This window comes from Mus caroli, unplaced genomic scaffold, assembly GCF_978045245.1.
Source record: "Mus caroli unplaced genomic scaffold, Mus_caroli_1 scaffold_13, whole genome shotgun sequence".
In the NCBI taxonomy this organism is placed as follows: domain Eukaryota; kingdom Metazoa; phylum Chordata; class Mammalia; order Rodentia; family Muridae; genus Mus; species Mus caroli.
In genome coordinates, this window is record NW_028227268.1 from 17,530,486 (window position 1) to 17,547,236 (window position 16,751).

Below are 16,751 nucleotides of genomic sequence, written 5' to 3' on the forward strand. Positions count from 1 at the left end.
GTGGGAGGGACCCTGACAGCTCCAGGGGGTCACTTCCCACTTCCTACCTCCTGAGGGCCGGGGAGGGTAGAAAAGAAACTTTGTGGTCCTTACTTCTGCCTGCCCTTCAAAGGCCTCTCCCTCAAGTGTCTGATGCCTCTACTTCTAGATGGATCCTCGGCCTTTTGGCTTTGTCTCCATGATCCAAATTGTTTCTCAAGAATACAAGGCCTCAGGTGACATTATCACACACACACACATACACACACAAATTAACTCCATTAATTAATGTTTAAAAACAAAACAAAAAAACAAATCAACCGAGGGATTAATGAGACTCCAAGCTGGGGCTCTTTATTTCCAGGGACGTTGAGGGTCAGAGAAGCCGTGTGAGTCCAATACTCCGTAACAGTAACAGCCGCTGTGGATCTCTTGCTTTCTCACGCAGGGCCAAGCACCTGAAAGACAGTGCCCGGTGAAGAGAGTGTGTCAGCTCCCACATCCCACACCCTCATCAGAGCCCTATCACTGCGAGGGCACTACACCAAGGGGCTGAAGGAAAGAGGCATAAGTCAGGGGCTTCACCCTGAGGTGGGCTTTGCCTTACCCAGAGCCTGTGCTGTGCTCAGGCCCGAAAGACCTAGGGAGAGACAACAGGGTCTAAGAGTAAAGGTCAAAACAGGACATGGCCTGATAGTTGTTGTTGTTGTCTGTTTGTTTGTTTGTTTGGGGGGGTTGGTTTTGGTTTTGGTTTTTTGTTTTCCTCTGGAGCTGAAGTTAGAGTCAATAGTGAACTCCTGTTTCCTCTGGAGCTGAAGTTAGAGTCAATAGTGAACTCCTGTGTGAGTTGTGGGAATGAAACCTGGGTCCTCTGGAAGAGCAGCAAGTGCTCTTAACAGATGAGCCATCTCTCCAGCCCCCATAAGGAGAGGGGATTTTTTTTAAAGATTTATTTATTTATTATATGTAAGTACACTGTAGCTGTCTTCAGATGCGCCAGAAAAGAGCGTCATATCTCATTACAGGTGGTTGTGAGCTACCATGTGGTTGCTGGGATTTGAACTCAGGACCTTTGGAAGAGCAGTCAGTGCTCTTAACCTCTGAGCCATCTCACCAGCCTGGTTTTGTTTTTTTTAATGCCAGCTTGAGTTATCTGAGAAAAGGAACCTCAGCTGAGAAAATGCCTCTATCAGATTGGCAGTAGGCAAGTCTGTAGGATTTTGTTTTGTTTTTTGTTTTGTTTTGTTGATTAATGATTAATCATTTTAATCATTAATTAATAATTAATGATTAATGATTGATGTGGGAAGGTCCAGTCCACTTGAGGGAGTGCACTGTCTTTCAGGTGCTTGGCCCTGCGTGAGAAAGCGAGAGATCCACCGTGGCTCTTACGGAGTATTGGACTCACATGGCTTCTCAATTGTGAGACACCCCTCAATTGTGTAAGAAGCAGGCTGAGAAAGCCACGAGGAGCACAAGGAGCAAGCCAGTTTACAGTGCCCCTCCGTGGCCTCTGTCTCAGTTCCTGCCTCCAGCTTCTTGCACTGAGTTCCTGCCCTGGCTTCCCACAGCCCTGATGGGACCTGGGACCTGAGAGCTGTAAGCCGAATAAACCCTGCCCTTTCTAGGTCATGGTGTTTATCACAGCAATAGAAACCCTACCTCAGAGAAGGCAGAAGACAGGGGGCAAGAGGTTATAGAGTTAAGGAGAGAGGGCTGGAGCCCCCACCCCCCTGTCCAAGCCCCAGGCTGCCCTCCTATCTTAGCCCCACATCCCAGGCACAAGACTTCCAGGCCACATGGTACTGTCTGCCCATGAGCCCCAGAAGGACCTTGAGGAAGAGGTAGAACTCACCCTGGAGAAACGTGCTTTACCCAGACATGATGTGCTTGACAAAGGCTAGGAAAAGAGAAGGAGAATCAGCCACAGCGCCCCCTGGAGCTCTGCCCTCCTCTCCACACAGCACCCCCTGGAGTTCTGCCCTCCTCTCCACTCCTTAAACAGCTTTCTGTCCCCACACTTCCAACCTTGCCACGCCCTTTCTGCAGGTGGCAGCTCTCTTATTGGAGGGCTGGTGGAGAAGGTATAAGAGCAAAGGGACCTACACTCTGCTGTGTCCCCTCCGTGCTGACGTCAGACAGACAATGCATGAACGGCATCGTCACTACAGACCCCCCACAACCTTAAGGAAGGTGTCAGCATGTCCACTCCCCATCTGAGAAGACTGAGGCTCAGAGATAGGAAGTGACTTGTTCTAAGTCACAAGGATGGTTTATCACAGAGCTGTCTCCCAAACCCAAACCCCAAATGGTTTATCACAGAGCTCTCCTGAGCCAATGAGATGGATCAGTGGGTAAAATCTCTTGTCACAAAAGCCTCACAACCTGAGTTCAGTCCCCAGGAACCAATGGCAGAAAGAAGTATTGATCTCTGAAAATTGTCTTCTGACCACTGAACACACATGTGCACCTGTATCCACACCCATAGCATATGTACACGCACAATAATAATATACATTTTAATGTCTCTTCTATTATACCAGATATTCACTCCCAAGATGGAGAAAACGCACCCAGTTAAGAATCTGCCACAACCCATCTGAGACACACATCCTGTAGCCTCTGGGCTGGCTCATCCCATCCCATGCCGCTCTTCCCCTGGGCACCTCAGAAAGCAAGGAAAGACCTTACCTTCATAGTTGATGCAGCCATTGGCATCCTCCTGCCCAGACAACAGCTGCTCCACCTCTGCCTCGCTCATCTTCTCTCCTGAGGGTGTGGGAACGGGGTCTTAATGGCAAGTGGCCAAGAAGAGGGAACTGAAGCACTCGTAAGGCTTAAAGCCCGCCCTGGGTCTTTGAAATGGTTAGTGCCATGCCTCAGCGAAAGCGCTGGAAGGATCTCCGGACATGCTCTGAGGCCTCTCCCCTCTGCCTCTGCCTCTCCCCTCTGCCCACAACACAGTGGTAAGGTTGGAAAACAGGCCCTGGATTAGGATTTGCCAGCGGCAGGGGCCCTTAGATACACCCCACCGTATGCCCTTGGCCCCTCTTATCCAGACATTCACATGTGGCTTTCATCCCTGCCCAGCGGACGTACCCAGGGTGGCAAGGACATGCCGAAGCTCGGCACCCATGACTGTGCCGTTGCTTTCTTTGTCAAAGACCCGCAGCCCCTCCACGAAGTCCTCATAGGTGCCCTGCTCCTTGTTGCGGGAGATGTGTTGCAGGATAGGCAGGAACATCTCGAAGTCCAGTGTCTTGGAACTCATCTCTTCCAAAGAGAATGATGGCAGACAGAGACCACCACATAAGTAGATGCTCGGGGTAGGGATGGGGGGGCAGAGGGGAGGGGGAAAGAGGTCTCTTCCCAGCCCTGACATTGCAAGGCTTAGGCCCCAACTGCTTCTGGGTGAGACGCTCCACCAATGGCAGGCAGAGTCATGGAGATAAACCAATAGGATTGAAAAGAACAAACGCCCTGTAATTCTGCACTGGGTCGGGTCATTAGACCATTCCTGTATGGGTGCTGAAATCAATCACATTTAGACATTGACCCCACACTGACCTTCAGGCTTGGGTTTGCCCAAAACGCGCAGCACTTCTGCGTTGGTGGGGTTCTGGCCCAGGGCCCGCAGCACGTCCCCACACTGCCCGTAGGTGATCTTCATCTCTCCCGTTGGAGTCCGGTCAAACAATGAAAAGGCCTCTTTGAATTCTGTAGAGAGACACCCAGCTATAGCTCCCTGCCCCAAGAGAAGGCGGTGGCTGGGATTTGCTCGGTGAAGTAGTTAAAGGATGTAACATCACTTCAGTCACTGTTCCAGGCCGTCCTTGGAAACTGCTCCTACCCCATCTTCTGACAACCAAAGCCTCCTGGGGACACCATGACCTATCCAACACTACTAGTCTCTTTGGCTCTCTTCTCTCGGTCAGTTATAGGCTTTGACTATTTCCCTGTTTCTCCTCATCCCGCACCCTTCCCTGGTGAGTCTGACTAGAAACCCATGGAGAAGTGAGAACATCCTTGCCCCGTGAGGCTTTCCCGGGTTTTCAGCTCAGCTCTGCCTAAGAGAGTAGGAAAGCCAGGCTGGGTCCCAGTTCCCTCCTGCTTTCCCATTCTCCCTGTCACTGTGAGTGTCCCCAAGAGGTGGCAGGGTGTGGAGATGACCTATTATCAGTACTGCCTGTTTCCAGCTGAAAGAGCTCCATGGCCAGACAAGGTGACATTGGGGCCATAGTTTGACCACACCAGACCTTCACTGAGAGCGAGCCACTGGTAGCCTTTGGTAAACCAACACCTCTGTGGGTCCTCTGCTTCTTAGTTTTAAGTGCGGACACAAAGTCCAACTGCATGGGTGGCTGGTGGGATCGCAAGTGTGTGCCTCACAGAGGTGACAGACCAAGGTGGCTCTCATGTCTTCCTGCCTCTGGGGCTAGCTCTGTAAAAGACAGACCTGACACCTTGAATGGTACAGAGCAGGTATCTAAGGGGCAAGGCCAAACTAAAGCATCCCTGGGCTCTTTGTAAACAGCCTCAATTCTACAGCCGTTTGTTTGCTTTTGTTCCCTTCAGACAAGGTCTCATGTGGTCCAGGCTGACGTCCAGTGTGCTCTGTCACAGAGGATGACCTGGTGGCATTCCTGATCCTCCTGCCTCTACCTCAAATCCCAAATGCCAGGATTACAGACGCTCGCCACCACATCTGGCTGATTCTCCATCAATTTAGGTTCAATTAATTTATTAGAATAATATGAACAGGCAGTGACACTGTAGTCACTTACCTCTCGCTGTCCACAAAGAAGTGCACGACCACAAACCACATTTGTGCCTCGGACACAAAAAGCCCCACGGCGGAAGAATATGCAAATCTGTGAGGGCTAGGAGGAGTCAACTGTCAAAAGCTAGTTCCTATGGGGGGGAGGTGTAAGGAACTTGGAGCCATGTCACCCAGAGACTGCAAAGCTTAGAAGAATGTGGTAACGGGCTCCGGGCAGACAGAGGGTGGACGTGGATAAGGTGCCAAATAGTCACAAATCTCTGAACTGAGCTGAACCAAATACCCTCACTTTGAAGATGAGAAAATTAAGATTTAAAGAAGTCACTTCTGGGCTGGAGGTATGGCCCGATGGTTAGCGCTTCCTGCTCTATCTCTCAATCGACCAGATTTCAGATCTCAACACCCACATCGGGTAGCTCAAAAAAAAAAAAAAAAAAAAAAAGCCTGTAAATCCAGCTCTAAGAGCTCTGGTGTCAGCTTCTGGTCTCCATGAGTGCACAAGCATCCACATGTAAATAAAATGTGCCTGGAAGGAGGAGAAGGAAGAGGAAGAGGAAGGAGAAGAGATTGAACAACTTCTTGAAGGCTCATAGTGGAAGAATTGGTGACAGTAAGTCTCCTGAGTCCCAAAAAACCTTCTTTCCATTGTAACAGAAGAAAAGCATTGGCTGGGGCTGAGGGTGTGGCTCAGTCAGCAGGGTGAAGTTCTGGGTTCAGTTCCCAACACCACATAAACCAGACATTGCTAGTGCGTACTTACAATCCCAGCCCTCAGGAATGGAGGCAGGAGGGTCAGAAGTTTGAAGCCAGCCTCAGCTAAAAAGTGAGTTTTTGGCCAGGCTGGGTTATTTAAGACCCTGTCTTAAGAAAAAGAAAAAGAAAAAGAAAACCACTCACCAGCAGCCACAGCTTCACCAAAAGGCAAATGAAGAGACACCGGGGATGAAGATTAAAGAAGAAACCATCCTAATCCAACATCAAGAGAAATGGCTCCAAAGTCCCACCATGAATGGTTACAAACAGCTTAAAAGCCCTGTCTGAAAACCTCCAGGGAGAGCAGGACTCAGCCAGCTGGACTGGCGAGCTCTCCCTGTGAACCCCTTGGGAAATGTAGGAATCTGATTATTAACTGAGTTTTCCAGTCCTCGCTCGTGCCGTGGATTTGGCATCGATACAGATGCATGGGTTTAACTAGAAAGCTCTGAGAAATAAATTCATGGCAGCAACCACGATTGCCTGACAGTGAGTCTCCACGTATGACAGAAACAGAAACCAGCTTCAAAACTGATGTGTCAGGTAACCGGATACACCTTCTTAGAGAGGAAACTGACAATTGCCACTATAATCTTACAATGTAAATGCAGGCATCCTTTCACCCAGGGCCAGGAAGACCACATGTTAATGTCCCCCAAATGGAAACAACCTCAAAGTCTCTTTGATTATTTAAGTACATCCATGTGTGAGAAGTCCTGAGATTTCTCATTTTTAAGATTTATTTTATTTTTAATTATGTGTATATGGGGAGGGTGTGGAGAGCACAGGAGCTGAAGTTACAGGTGGTTGTGAACTGACATGGTTGCTGGGAACTGAGCTCAAATCCTCTGCAAAACCAGTATACTACTGCTAACCACTGGGCCATCCTTCCAGCCCTTGAGATTTATCCTAAAGTTGCATCTACTGACACTTTATATAAGATTGGGAAATTGTCTCAATTGAAAATGAGAAGAGGGGGCTGGAGAGATGGCTTAGCGGCTAAGAGCACTGACTGCTCTTCCAAAGGTACTGAGTTCAAATCCCAGCAACCACATGGTGGCTCACAACCATCCATAACGAGATCTGACACCCTCTTCTCGAGTGTCTGAAGACAGCTACAGTGTACTTACATATAACGATTAAATAACTCTCTAAAAAAATTTTAAAAAAGAAAACGAGAAGAGTTGGTGGTGGAGACCACAGAAGAACTAGTGTGCTTGCAAGCCACCACTGGCCCTACCCCGGGGACGGATGGACTTGTCGCAGACTTACTTCATCATGAAGGTGTGAGTGCCCATAAGCTAAAGAGGGCTTCCTGTATCGGGATCAGAGAGATGGCTTTCCAGATTGGTGGCAGGATGGGGCGGCAGGGGAATCAGCATTTGCTGAGCGCCATCTGTATCTCAAGCACCTCTGGAAGTGCAACTGAAAGCAAGGGTCTAGAGCCAGAGACCTGAATCTCTGGATCCCCCACTGCAGGCCCCGAGAGGATGGGCGCCTAACTCCCCTGAGCCTCGGTTTGCCACCTGCTACATGGGAGCAGTAACAGCTGCTGCTATACCTCCGTGGGCTGTTTGAAGAATAACGTGACTCTGTCCGTATAAAGTGCCCAGGACTGTGCCTAACAGGCCTGGTGAGATGATAATCGTTTCTATGGCCAAAAGGGCCACTTACTCCTTTTCTGGAAAACGCAACAGAGCGTGCGGTGGTTCACACTCACCTTCGATCTGGTCAGCACTGAAGTCTATCTGTAGGGAGAGAAACACAGGAGTGAGGGCAGGGACTGCTAACAGCTTCCGAAGGGAAGGCTGAACACCTCCTCCAGCTGGTCACTTAGCAACAGAGGAGGATGCAGGGCTGAGCATAAACCACTCTACTGATGAAGGAGCCCGGTTGGTTGCCTATGAAACCATGTAGCCTTCAAAGCTCTACCAACACCAGTGGCTCAGCACTTAAGTTCATTTGTTGCTCTTGAAGAGAAGCCAGGCCGTTTCTAGCATCTACATAGCAGCTCACAACCATCTATCTATACCTCCAGTTTCAGGGGTACTGGATACACACATGGTACACACACATACAGGCAGGCGAAACACTCCCACCCATACAATAAACAAATCTTAAATATATATATATATCATCAAGATACAATAAACAAATCTTAAAAAAAATATCATCAAGAGGGAGAGAGAAAGAAGTTATCTATGTCATTCTAAAGCCTACAGTGACCCACCTGGCAATTCCTTTGGGTCAGTAGAAAGTCCCTCTCATCCTAGACTGCCATGGATAGATAAGCTGGTCTTACTGTTACCTCCAAGGTCTCCCCAGTTCCTAATTCGCTGATGCGATGCACCTCCTCTGGCTTTGGGTGCTCACCACCGCTCGCCCTGGGACTCGCTCTTCTGCCTGACGCTGCCTGTTGTCTGTCTCACTGTATGAAGCTGCCCGTCCCACCATCCACACCACCCTCCTCCTAAGCCCGCAAGTGAGCTACTTGTGCCTGGACTCTGTCACTGCTGACCTGTACCTTTCTCATTAAAATCAGGTTGGAGGTGGGTTGGAAGATTTTTATGCTTATCTCTAAAGTGTTTGGTACATAACATGTACTGAATGAATGGATGAATGGATGGATGGATTTGGGGTTCCTCCCCCCCCCCCGCAACACACACATGTTGTGCAATGTTGAGCACAGAGCATCCTGGTGGTAAATTCTGGAAATTAGCCGAATGAATGACCAAGGCATCATTCTAATAGGCTTTCGGCAATGTCACTTCAATGTCCTCCTCCACTCCACTCGACCCTGGCCCTCCCTTTCCTAGTGGCGGTGAGTGTCACCCCTGGAGCATGTCATGTGCCACCATCCCATGCCCACCCCACCTCTTCTCCCTGAACTGACCCCACAGGGGCTCAGCCAGGAAACTGCGGAGGCGTGGGGAGGCGTGGGGAGGCGTGGGGAGGCGTGGTTTGGCCAAGTGTGGGTAAATGAGGAAAAGAAGTGCACCCCCTGGACTTGCGCGCTGCGGGGGAGGGGGGGGAAGCCCTTGCTATGCTACCTCGCTGCAGTTATGCTGACCCCCTGAAGCAAAGGCTACATTGTCCTGCTTTGTAATGCTGTTTGCCCCAGGAGCAGGCATGTAAAAGAAACCAGGACAGAAGCACACGGCCTGACCATGTAGTCATCATGACACTGACACGCTGGGCTTGGGGTTACCTCTGCTCTCACTCTAATCAAGGAATCTCATAAATAAAAGAACTAGGTGGCTACGGGAACGGGAACAGAAGGATGGTTCCCATGGATACTGCTGACGTCCTCCTTCCTTCCTCCCTCCCTCCTCGTCCTCCTTCCCCCTCCTATTTTAAAGGAGGGACATTGAGGAAGGGGCAGGTGAGATGGGCGAGTGCTCCTTTGATGCCATTGGGCAGCTCTTGTCCAGACAACAGGAACCAGGCATGGTGTTTAATCAGATACGTCAGAAATAAAGGCAAGCAGGGGGCTCCTGGGGACTTTTAGGAGAGACGGCAGTGCAGAAAGCGATTCCACAATTCTGTTTCCCTGAGAGGAGCCATACAACCAAGTCTGCTAAGCCTCTTGCAGGACTACTAGGGTCTTAGCATGGTATTGTGTGGAGTTTCTTATGTGGGCTCTGACCCTGAGAAGACTACAGTGGCCCACACAATAAGAGGGTTCAGGGTCTCTGCCCATGTGCCACAGAACCTTGTCTGCATTTCTTATCACCCCAGCCTTGTCTTGAGGCTGAGATCCTCTGGGCGGGGGGCCCACCACTCCAGACCTGATATTAATAGCTCTTCATACCAGTAACCACTTGACCTTTCCCAATCTGGTGCCGGGTGGTCAAACTGCTCCTCTCCAGAGGCTTTGGGACCCCCTCCCTCCCAGGCCCAACCCTTCCCAGTTCATTCCTTCAACAGCTGGGCCAGATTGCTGGAGGCCTAAAATGCTTGCGTCAGTCCACACCAGCCCCAGGGAGAGGAGTGCTACCAGAGCAGTAGGAAAAGGGGGTTATGATGAAGCAGGGCATAAATCTGGGGGGGGGGGGCTGAAGAAAACTGACCCAGCCTCCTCACCAAGTGAGAGAGAGCCCAGCCAGGAGCTGGCCAGTCAGGCTAGGGTGTGGCCCATCGTTGTATGGAAAGAGAAAAAGAAGCCCTCAGGTTCCTCTTGCCTTCTCTACCTCTCTTGCCTAAAGTATATGTGTGAGTGAAGTCTCTCATACCCCAACACACAAGAGCATCCCCCTGACCCCTCTCCCCGATCCCCAGCCACACCACTGGTTCCCACTATATGTCTAGTTCCCATAAGCATGTTCTACCTCTCAGATGGAGGGATAATGGGGAGATGATTCAGCGGTTGAGAGCACTAGCTGCTTTTCCAGAGGAGCCCCTTTGCACATAGCAGCAACCTGTTTTTAAAACAGAAAGCCTCTGACCCCAATCTCAGTACTGGTTCTGCTGGCCCTCGGGGCTATGATCTAGGGCATACAGGCCCTGGTCCTCATCGCTGTCTGGCCTGAGAGAAATAGATCTCTCAGCAACAGGAAAAACAGGATCCTGACGGTCCTTGTCGGTGTGTTGGGCTTGACTTACCTTCACACTCTTTGGGTCAAAGGCAGAGTCCTTGAGGGGCTCCGGAGCGGATGCAGCTGGAGCAGGGGCTGCAGCCGGCTTGGCAGCCTCCTTCTTAGGCTCGGGCTTCTTGGGAGGCATGTTGCCTTAGGCTCTCCAGTGGAGGTAGGACCTAGAAAGGACCAAAGGAGGAGAGGTGGCTCCTGAGAGAGAAGATGGGAGACTGGAAGGCCTGCCCCTGCTTTTATTCTGGGTAGGAGCCCCCACAGAGGGGCTGGAGAGGGCAGCAGCAACTGCTGCTGACTATAAAAGGAAGAGACATCAGCCGGGTGCAGCTGACATCTCAGTATTATCACCAGGTTTGAGCCACCAATCCATCCTCCCCCACCCCAGCCCACCCCACTCCCCATGCACACACCTCACTCATCTCAAGGCTTGCACCTCTGGGACAGATTGGTCCTTTCCTGCCAATTGGTGGAAACCCAGAGAGGGGCGGGAAAACAGCCCCTCTCCAAGGGGCCAGAGCAGCCAGAGAGGGATGAGCCGACTTGAGCCGTTGATAACCCTCACACAAAGCCCAGGGGAGGTTGAGGCTTTTTTTAGTCCCTCCTGAGCAGGGGCAGCCCACTACACATTCCTTTTATACCAAGAGCCTTTAAGCTAAGCCCTAGGCCCTGCCCTGATGCTCAATAGTCCAGGCATGGAGCCCTGAAGCAACAGCTGGTCGACCTGGCTCTGCCATTCCCACTCTCCCAACCGCAGGGCAAAGCCCTGTGTTGTCCAGGGCAGGCATCCCAAGAACTCCACAGACTTCAGCTCCCTAGATCCACCCTCTACCCGCAGTTGTTCTATAACAAGTATTGCACATTTGTGCCGAGGGTAGAAATCTGGGTAAGAAACAGAGATATGACAAAAAGTTGGGAGGCTAGAGGCTAGGAAACTCAAGATCTGTCTGTTGCTTACTATGCTCCAGAAACTACTAGACACTATTCTATAAAATATCATTAAACCTTCCATAATTCTACAGATACCATCATTACTCAGATAACACACACACACACGTTAGAATAACTTGGCCAAGGTCACTTAAATGATTAATCATGAGTTAGGATTGGAAGACCGGTAGGACTAGCCCTAATGTGTGTAGTTGAATAATTTATACTACAGTCTCATTTATATGAGAAAGAAAAGTGGGGTGGACCAGTCATTGGGAAGGGCAGGATAGAAATGAGCAGGATGAGGCCCAGGGTCATCCCAACTCTCAGGAGAAGAAACAGAGGGGCCGTAAGTTTGAAACCCATCAGGGTTATGTAGCAAGATCTTAATTCTGGGGGAAAAAAAAAAGACAGAGAGAAAGAGAGGAAAGGAAGGAAAGGCTGGGGAGGTGGAGGTGGGGAGGTGGGAATCAACTGTTCACAGCCACACCCCTGGGGACCTAAGGCGTGAGAGGGAGGATAACAGAAACATCTTATTTTTTTTCACTTCCTATATTAATAAAAAATTTTGTAACAATCATGTGAAATTTTGGAAAGAAAGAGAGGGGGGAAGGGAAGGGGAAAAAAAGGGGAAGGGGAAGGGAAAGGGGAAGGGAAGGGAAGGGAAGGGAAGGGAAGGGAAGGGAAGGGAAGGGAAGGGAAGGGAAGGGAAGGGAAGGGAAGGGAAGGGAAGGGAAGGGGAAAATTTAGAAAAACAACATCAAGAAAAAGTGTGTCTAACACACACACACACACACACACACACACACACACACGGACTCTGAGTCTAGGTAGAGCTCCCAGGATAAAAACAACAAGGAAGGCAGAACACCATTTTGACTTTTTAAGCCATTTCTTCACCTCCAGAGAAAGACTGTATGAGCAGGGGATGTAGCCCAGTTGTTAGAGTGCTTACCTAGCATGCACACAGCCCTGGGTAATACCCCCCAGTACCACATAAAACCAGACGTTGTGTGCCACATGCTTAGAATCCCAGCACGCAGGAAGTGGAGGCCGGGCAATCAGAACTTGGAGGTCATCCTCTGCTATGTAGTATGCCTGAGGCCAGCCTTGGCTACTTAAGTAAATAAAATAAGATTGCTGCTTGGGAGTAGTAGAACATGTCTATAGCTCAGCGCTCAAGAGTTGACTGAGATTTCTGACCTGGGCCACACAATGAGATTCTGCCTCAAACAACAAGAAACCACAATTGGCAAACTTGACTGGCCCACTGAGCACCTAAGCCTACAATTCTGGCACCCTGGAGCCAAACATCTGCCTTCCCCCAGTTCCTAAACCCAACCCCAGATCATTGCTATTAAAGCCTAAAGTGCCCTTGGGCTAAGATCACCTTGTGCTGTACAGACTTACTGGTGAAGACTCTAAAGCACAGAGAGGTCTTTGAGTTTCTCGAGCTGCCGGTGCATACCTGGCTAAATCCATCTTATACCACGCTGTCCCTTCCCATGGCCCGCCTGCTGGAGGGCAAAGAAGCCTTCAAAGGAAACCGAGAAAGGAAAGGGGGACTGAGCCTCAGTCTAAATCAGTCTCCTCTCATGTCTTCCCTCACTTCCTGCTCTTCTCAAACAATAAACCTGACCCCTTGAAGCCACTGGGACAGTGTCCAAGAAAAAGGCATCTGCGCCAAGGCTGACAAATTGAGTTCAGTTCTCCGTATTCACAGGGTGGAAGGGGACAGCACAGTCTTCAGGTTGTCCTCTGACTCCCATACACTCATGCTCCCCAACTCCCACAGATACAAAGTAACTCATTAATTACTAATTTTGCAAACCTAACCCCTTGCCTACTCTTGATCTGCATCCTTCTGTATTCCCTGCGAGTCCTCCCTGACCTACTTCCCTGGGACTGAAGTCAGGTGGATGGTGGCAAGGAAGGAAAATCTAAACCACAGCCCATCCCATCTCTGCCTCCCTGCCTCTGTCTGGGACAAGCGTCCTGGAGTGTTCCTACGGTGTGGAGCAACACCGAGAGAGTTCCCTGGGCAGCCTGGAAACACGTCAACATCGCAGCTGGAAGACTGCAGCCTGGCATCCTAACTCACCAGCCATCAGCGTCTCTCTGGACCACAGTCAGCTGACCTCTGACATGAAAGATGATCTGGAGCTGTCAAAGCACGGTCACCAGACAGACTCCTAGTGCCAGGATACTCCTGACGCTGAGGGATAGAGAGGCCACATCTGGGGCTTCCCTCTACCACCAACCCTCTAAGCAGCACTCCATCCTGTGTGTTTTATAGTTTCTTTGGGTTTTGTTTTGGTTTTTAAAATTGTTTATTTATTTTGGCGGGGGAGGGGGAGAAGCAAGCCATGGGCATACATGGAAGTCGGAGGACAACTTATAGAAATTAGTCCTCTTCTTCCACCATGTGGGTCCCAGGGATCAAACTCAGGGCATCAGGCTTGGCAGCATATTACTATTGTGTAATGAACCATCTTCCTGGCCCTTATATCTTTAATTCGATATGATCCTTTATTTTTTTGTTTATTGGATTTTTATTTTCATTTTAAGCTTTTTAAAGATTTTATTTTAAATTGTGTGTGTGTGTGTGTTTGTGTGTATGTGTGTGTGTCTGTGTGTGTCTGTGTGTGTCTGTGTGTGTCTGTGTGTGTCTGTGTGTGTGTGTGTCTGTGTGTGTGTGTGTCTGTGTGTGTGTTTGTATGTGTGTGTCTGTGTGTGTGTGTGTCTGTGTGTGTGTGTGTGTCTGTGTGTGTGTGTCTGTGTGTGTGTGTATGTGTGTGTCTGTGTGTGTGTGTGTGTCTGTGTGTGTGTGTTTGTATGTGTGTGTGTGTATGTGTGTCTGTGTGTGTGTGTATGTGTGTGTCTGTGTGTGTGTGTGTCTGTGTGTGTGTCTGTGTGTGTGTGTGTCTGTGTGTGTGTGTGTCTGTGTGTGCGTGTGTCTGTGTGTGTGTGTTTGTATGTGTGTGTGTGTCTGTGTGTGTGTGTGTATGTGTGTGTCTGTGTGTGTGTGTCTGTGTGTGTGTGTATGTGTGTGTGTGTATGTGTGTGTCTGTGTGTGTGTGTGTCTGTGTGTGTGTGTCTGTGTGTGTGTGTCTGTGTGTGTCTGTGTGTGTGTCTGTCTGTCTGTGTGTGTGTGTCTGTGTGTGTATGTGCACATGTTTGTGGAGACCAGAAGATGACTTTACATGTTCTGGAAGCAGGGTTACAGGGAGTTATGAGCTGCTGTACGTGGGTGTTAGGAACTGACCTCAGGTCCACTGTAAGAGCAGCAAGCGCTCTTAAATGCTGAGTCACCTCACTTCTCAGTATTTATTGTTTGGTTGATTTTTCTTTTCTTTTCTTTTTCTTTTGTTTTGTTTTGAGACAGAGTCTCACTATGTAAGCTAGGCTAGCCTAGAACTCATAATGTAACCCAGGCTGGCCTCAGACTCATGGTAATCCTCCTGTCTCAGACTCTAAAGTACTAAGACTATAGGCAAGAACCCTATTTACACAGAGTGTAAGTGCACATATCCTATATGTGTGTGTATTCATTCATTCATTCATTCATTCTGTGTGTGTCACCTGAGAAAACCAGAAGTCAATGCCTAATGTCTTCCTCTATCATTCTCTACCTTATTTTTTGAGGGAGGGTCTCTCCCTGAACCTGGAGCTCACTGATTGGCCAGACTGACTGGCCATGGAACTCTGGAGATCATCCTGTCTCCAAACCATACCACGCCCAGGACTGGGGTTACAGATGTGGTAGAGGAGGCAGGAAGTTATCCAAATTGAGATCCTTGTTCTTGCCCTGTGTCTTAGCCACTGTTCTATTGCTATGAAGAAATACCATAACTACGGCAACTCCTATGAAAAAAAGTTGGGGGCTTGCTTACAGTTTCAAACGCTTAATCCATTGTCGTCACTTCAGGGAGCATGGTGGCATGCATGATGCTGGAGCAGTAGCTGAGAGCTATATTCTGATCCACAGAACAAAGTATGGAGAGCAGACAGTGAGGCTGGCATGTGTTTTTGAAACCCCAAAGCCCACCCTGAGTGACACACTTCCTCCAACAAACCCACACCTCCTGATCCTTCTAATCCTTTCAAACAGTTCAACTCACTAGTGGCTAAGCATTCAGATATATGAGCCTATGAGGGCCACTCTCATTCAAACCACCACACCCTCCGGGCACTTTACCCACTGAGCCATCATCTCCTTCCTGTGATTTACATACTCAGGTTCTCACAACTGTTTTCAAACAAATAGGTCAGCTATTTTAAAGACTTTACATTACTAATGGATGAAATACTTTCACCTGCTGACAAGTTTAAACACCAGTCATTCTTGCTCTTCTAGAAAGAAATGTAGTAACATGGTCCTCAAAAGACAGAGGGATGGGCAGGGATGTGGCTCAGAGGTAGAGCACCTAACTAGCATTTATGAAGCCCTAACTTCTGTCCCCAGAACCATAAAAGTGAATAAACAAATAATCCAGAGGGGCTGGAGAGATGACTCTGCAGTTAAGAGCAGTTGTTGCTCTTCCAGAGGTCCGAAGTTTGGTTCTCAGAACTCACATCAAGAGGCTCACAACTGTTTATGACTCTGAGTCCAGGGAATCCAATACTGCTGGCCCCCTAGGTACCTGCACTCAACGGCACGTAGTCCAAACAGACACACAAACACACACCTACACATAATTTAAAATGATACAAATAAATATTAAAAATAGAAATCTAGAGAGAAATAGACCACTAGGTCTGCAAGGCTTTCTGGAGTCGACCCGTGGTATATCTGAAGCCTGTTTTGACTATTTCCAATACAGGGTTATGACCTTTTAACATCTCAAGCAACTGTGAGATTTGTAAGAAATGGTATGCGAGGTACGCAAACCATCCCAGCAAGAAATCTTCATTTCCCATGGATTCTCCAGGCAGAGGAAGCCAGGCTTCTCCAGTTTCCTCAGAGGAACTCTGAGAGAGAGAGAGAGAGAGAGAGAGAGAGAACCGAGGGACAACATCAGGTGGCTAAAAGGACTGTGATGTGTAGGTTTAAGAATTCGGACAGACAGAGGAGGCAGAAAGGGGTGGAAGGGGGCAGGTGGCAGCTTGGAAAACAGCCTGTGGAATATTTTGGCCCAGAAAACATGTTGTGAGTCCCTAGGTCCAGGCAACCTGCCTCCTCAGAAGAAAAGTTAGACTGTCTGAGATCTCTGGCCATGGGGCACCCCAAAATAGGTCAGGGATGGGGTGAGAGCTCTTTACGTGCTTTTGACTCTCCCTAAGCAAACACAAAATAAGAGTGCTTGGTATTCCCGAAGCAACTGGAAGAGAGCTGTGGTTTCTGGGACGGGGCCATGGATGCGGTTACGAGTCGAGACAGAGAGATGAACCGTATTACCTAAACCTGCTGTCTTGAGAGGTATCCCAGTAGCTGGAGTCAGAGATCCCACTTTCTGATCACTGATGTTGAATTTTAAGCCGCCACGGGGACTCGCCCTTCAGCACACATTGGCCACTGTAAGAAAGGAAAGCAAGAGGTCCTGGAGAGTGGGCATTTGGCAGCCTCAAGTCGACCTCTGTGGAAGCAGCCATCGGTGCGAGAGCCAGGGTTACTCTGCCACCTAAGTGCTCCCGCTGGAAGGACTTCAAATTCAGTGGGTTGAAAATAAGATTGAATTTCACACCAGCCAGTGTATGTCAGATGTCAGCTCAGAGACGAATGT

At 49.2% G+C, this 16,751-nt stretch overlaps 1 protein-coding gene across 1 annotated transcript; it reads right to left on the bottom strand.

Moving 5' to 3' along the window:
* Positions 1-307: 307 nt before the first annotated feature.
* Positions 308-16,443, bottom strand: Myl4 (myosin light chain 4). Its single transcript, XM_029483045.2, has 8 exons — positions 16,427-16,443; positions 10,115-10,265; positions 7,233-7,260; positions 3,547-3,696; positions 3,079-3,252; positions 2,671-2,748; positions 1,835-1,879; positions 308-437 (listed from the first exon to the last, which is right to left on the bottom strand). The coding sequence occupies exons 2-7, from the start codon at positions 10,232-10,234 to the stop codon at positions 1,851-1,853; spliced, it is 579 nt and encodes a 192-aa protein (XP_029338905.1). The 5' UTR covers positions 10,235-10,265; positions 16,427-16,443; the 3' UTR covers positions 308-437; positions 1,835-1,850.
* Positions 16,444-16,751: the final 308 nt, after the last annotated feature.

Bases quoted from the DNA above. Each gene is read 5' to 3' on its own strand.
- Myl4 (XM_029483045.2), bottom strand. From the start codon at position 10,234: ATGCCTCCCAAGAAGCCCGAGCCTAAGAAGGAGGCTGCCAAGCCGGCT. The intron at 7,261-10,114 runs GTAAGTCAAGCC...CTCTCCCTACAG, and splicing joins TTGACCCAAAGAGTGTGAAG to ATAGACTTCAGTGCTGACCA. The intron at 2,749-3,078 runs GTACGTCCGCTG...CCACACCCTCAG, and splicing joins GCATGTCCTTGCCACCCTGG to GAGAGAAGATGAGCGAGGCA.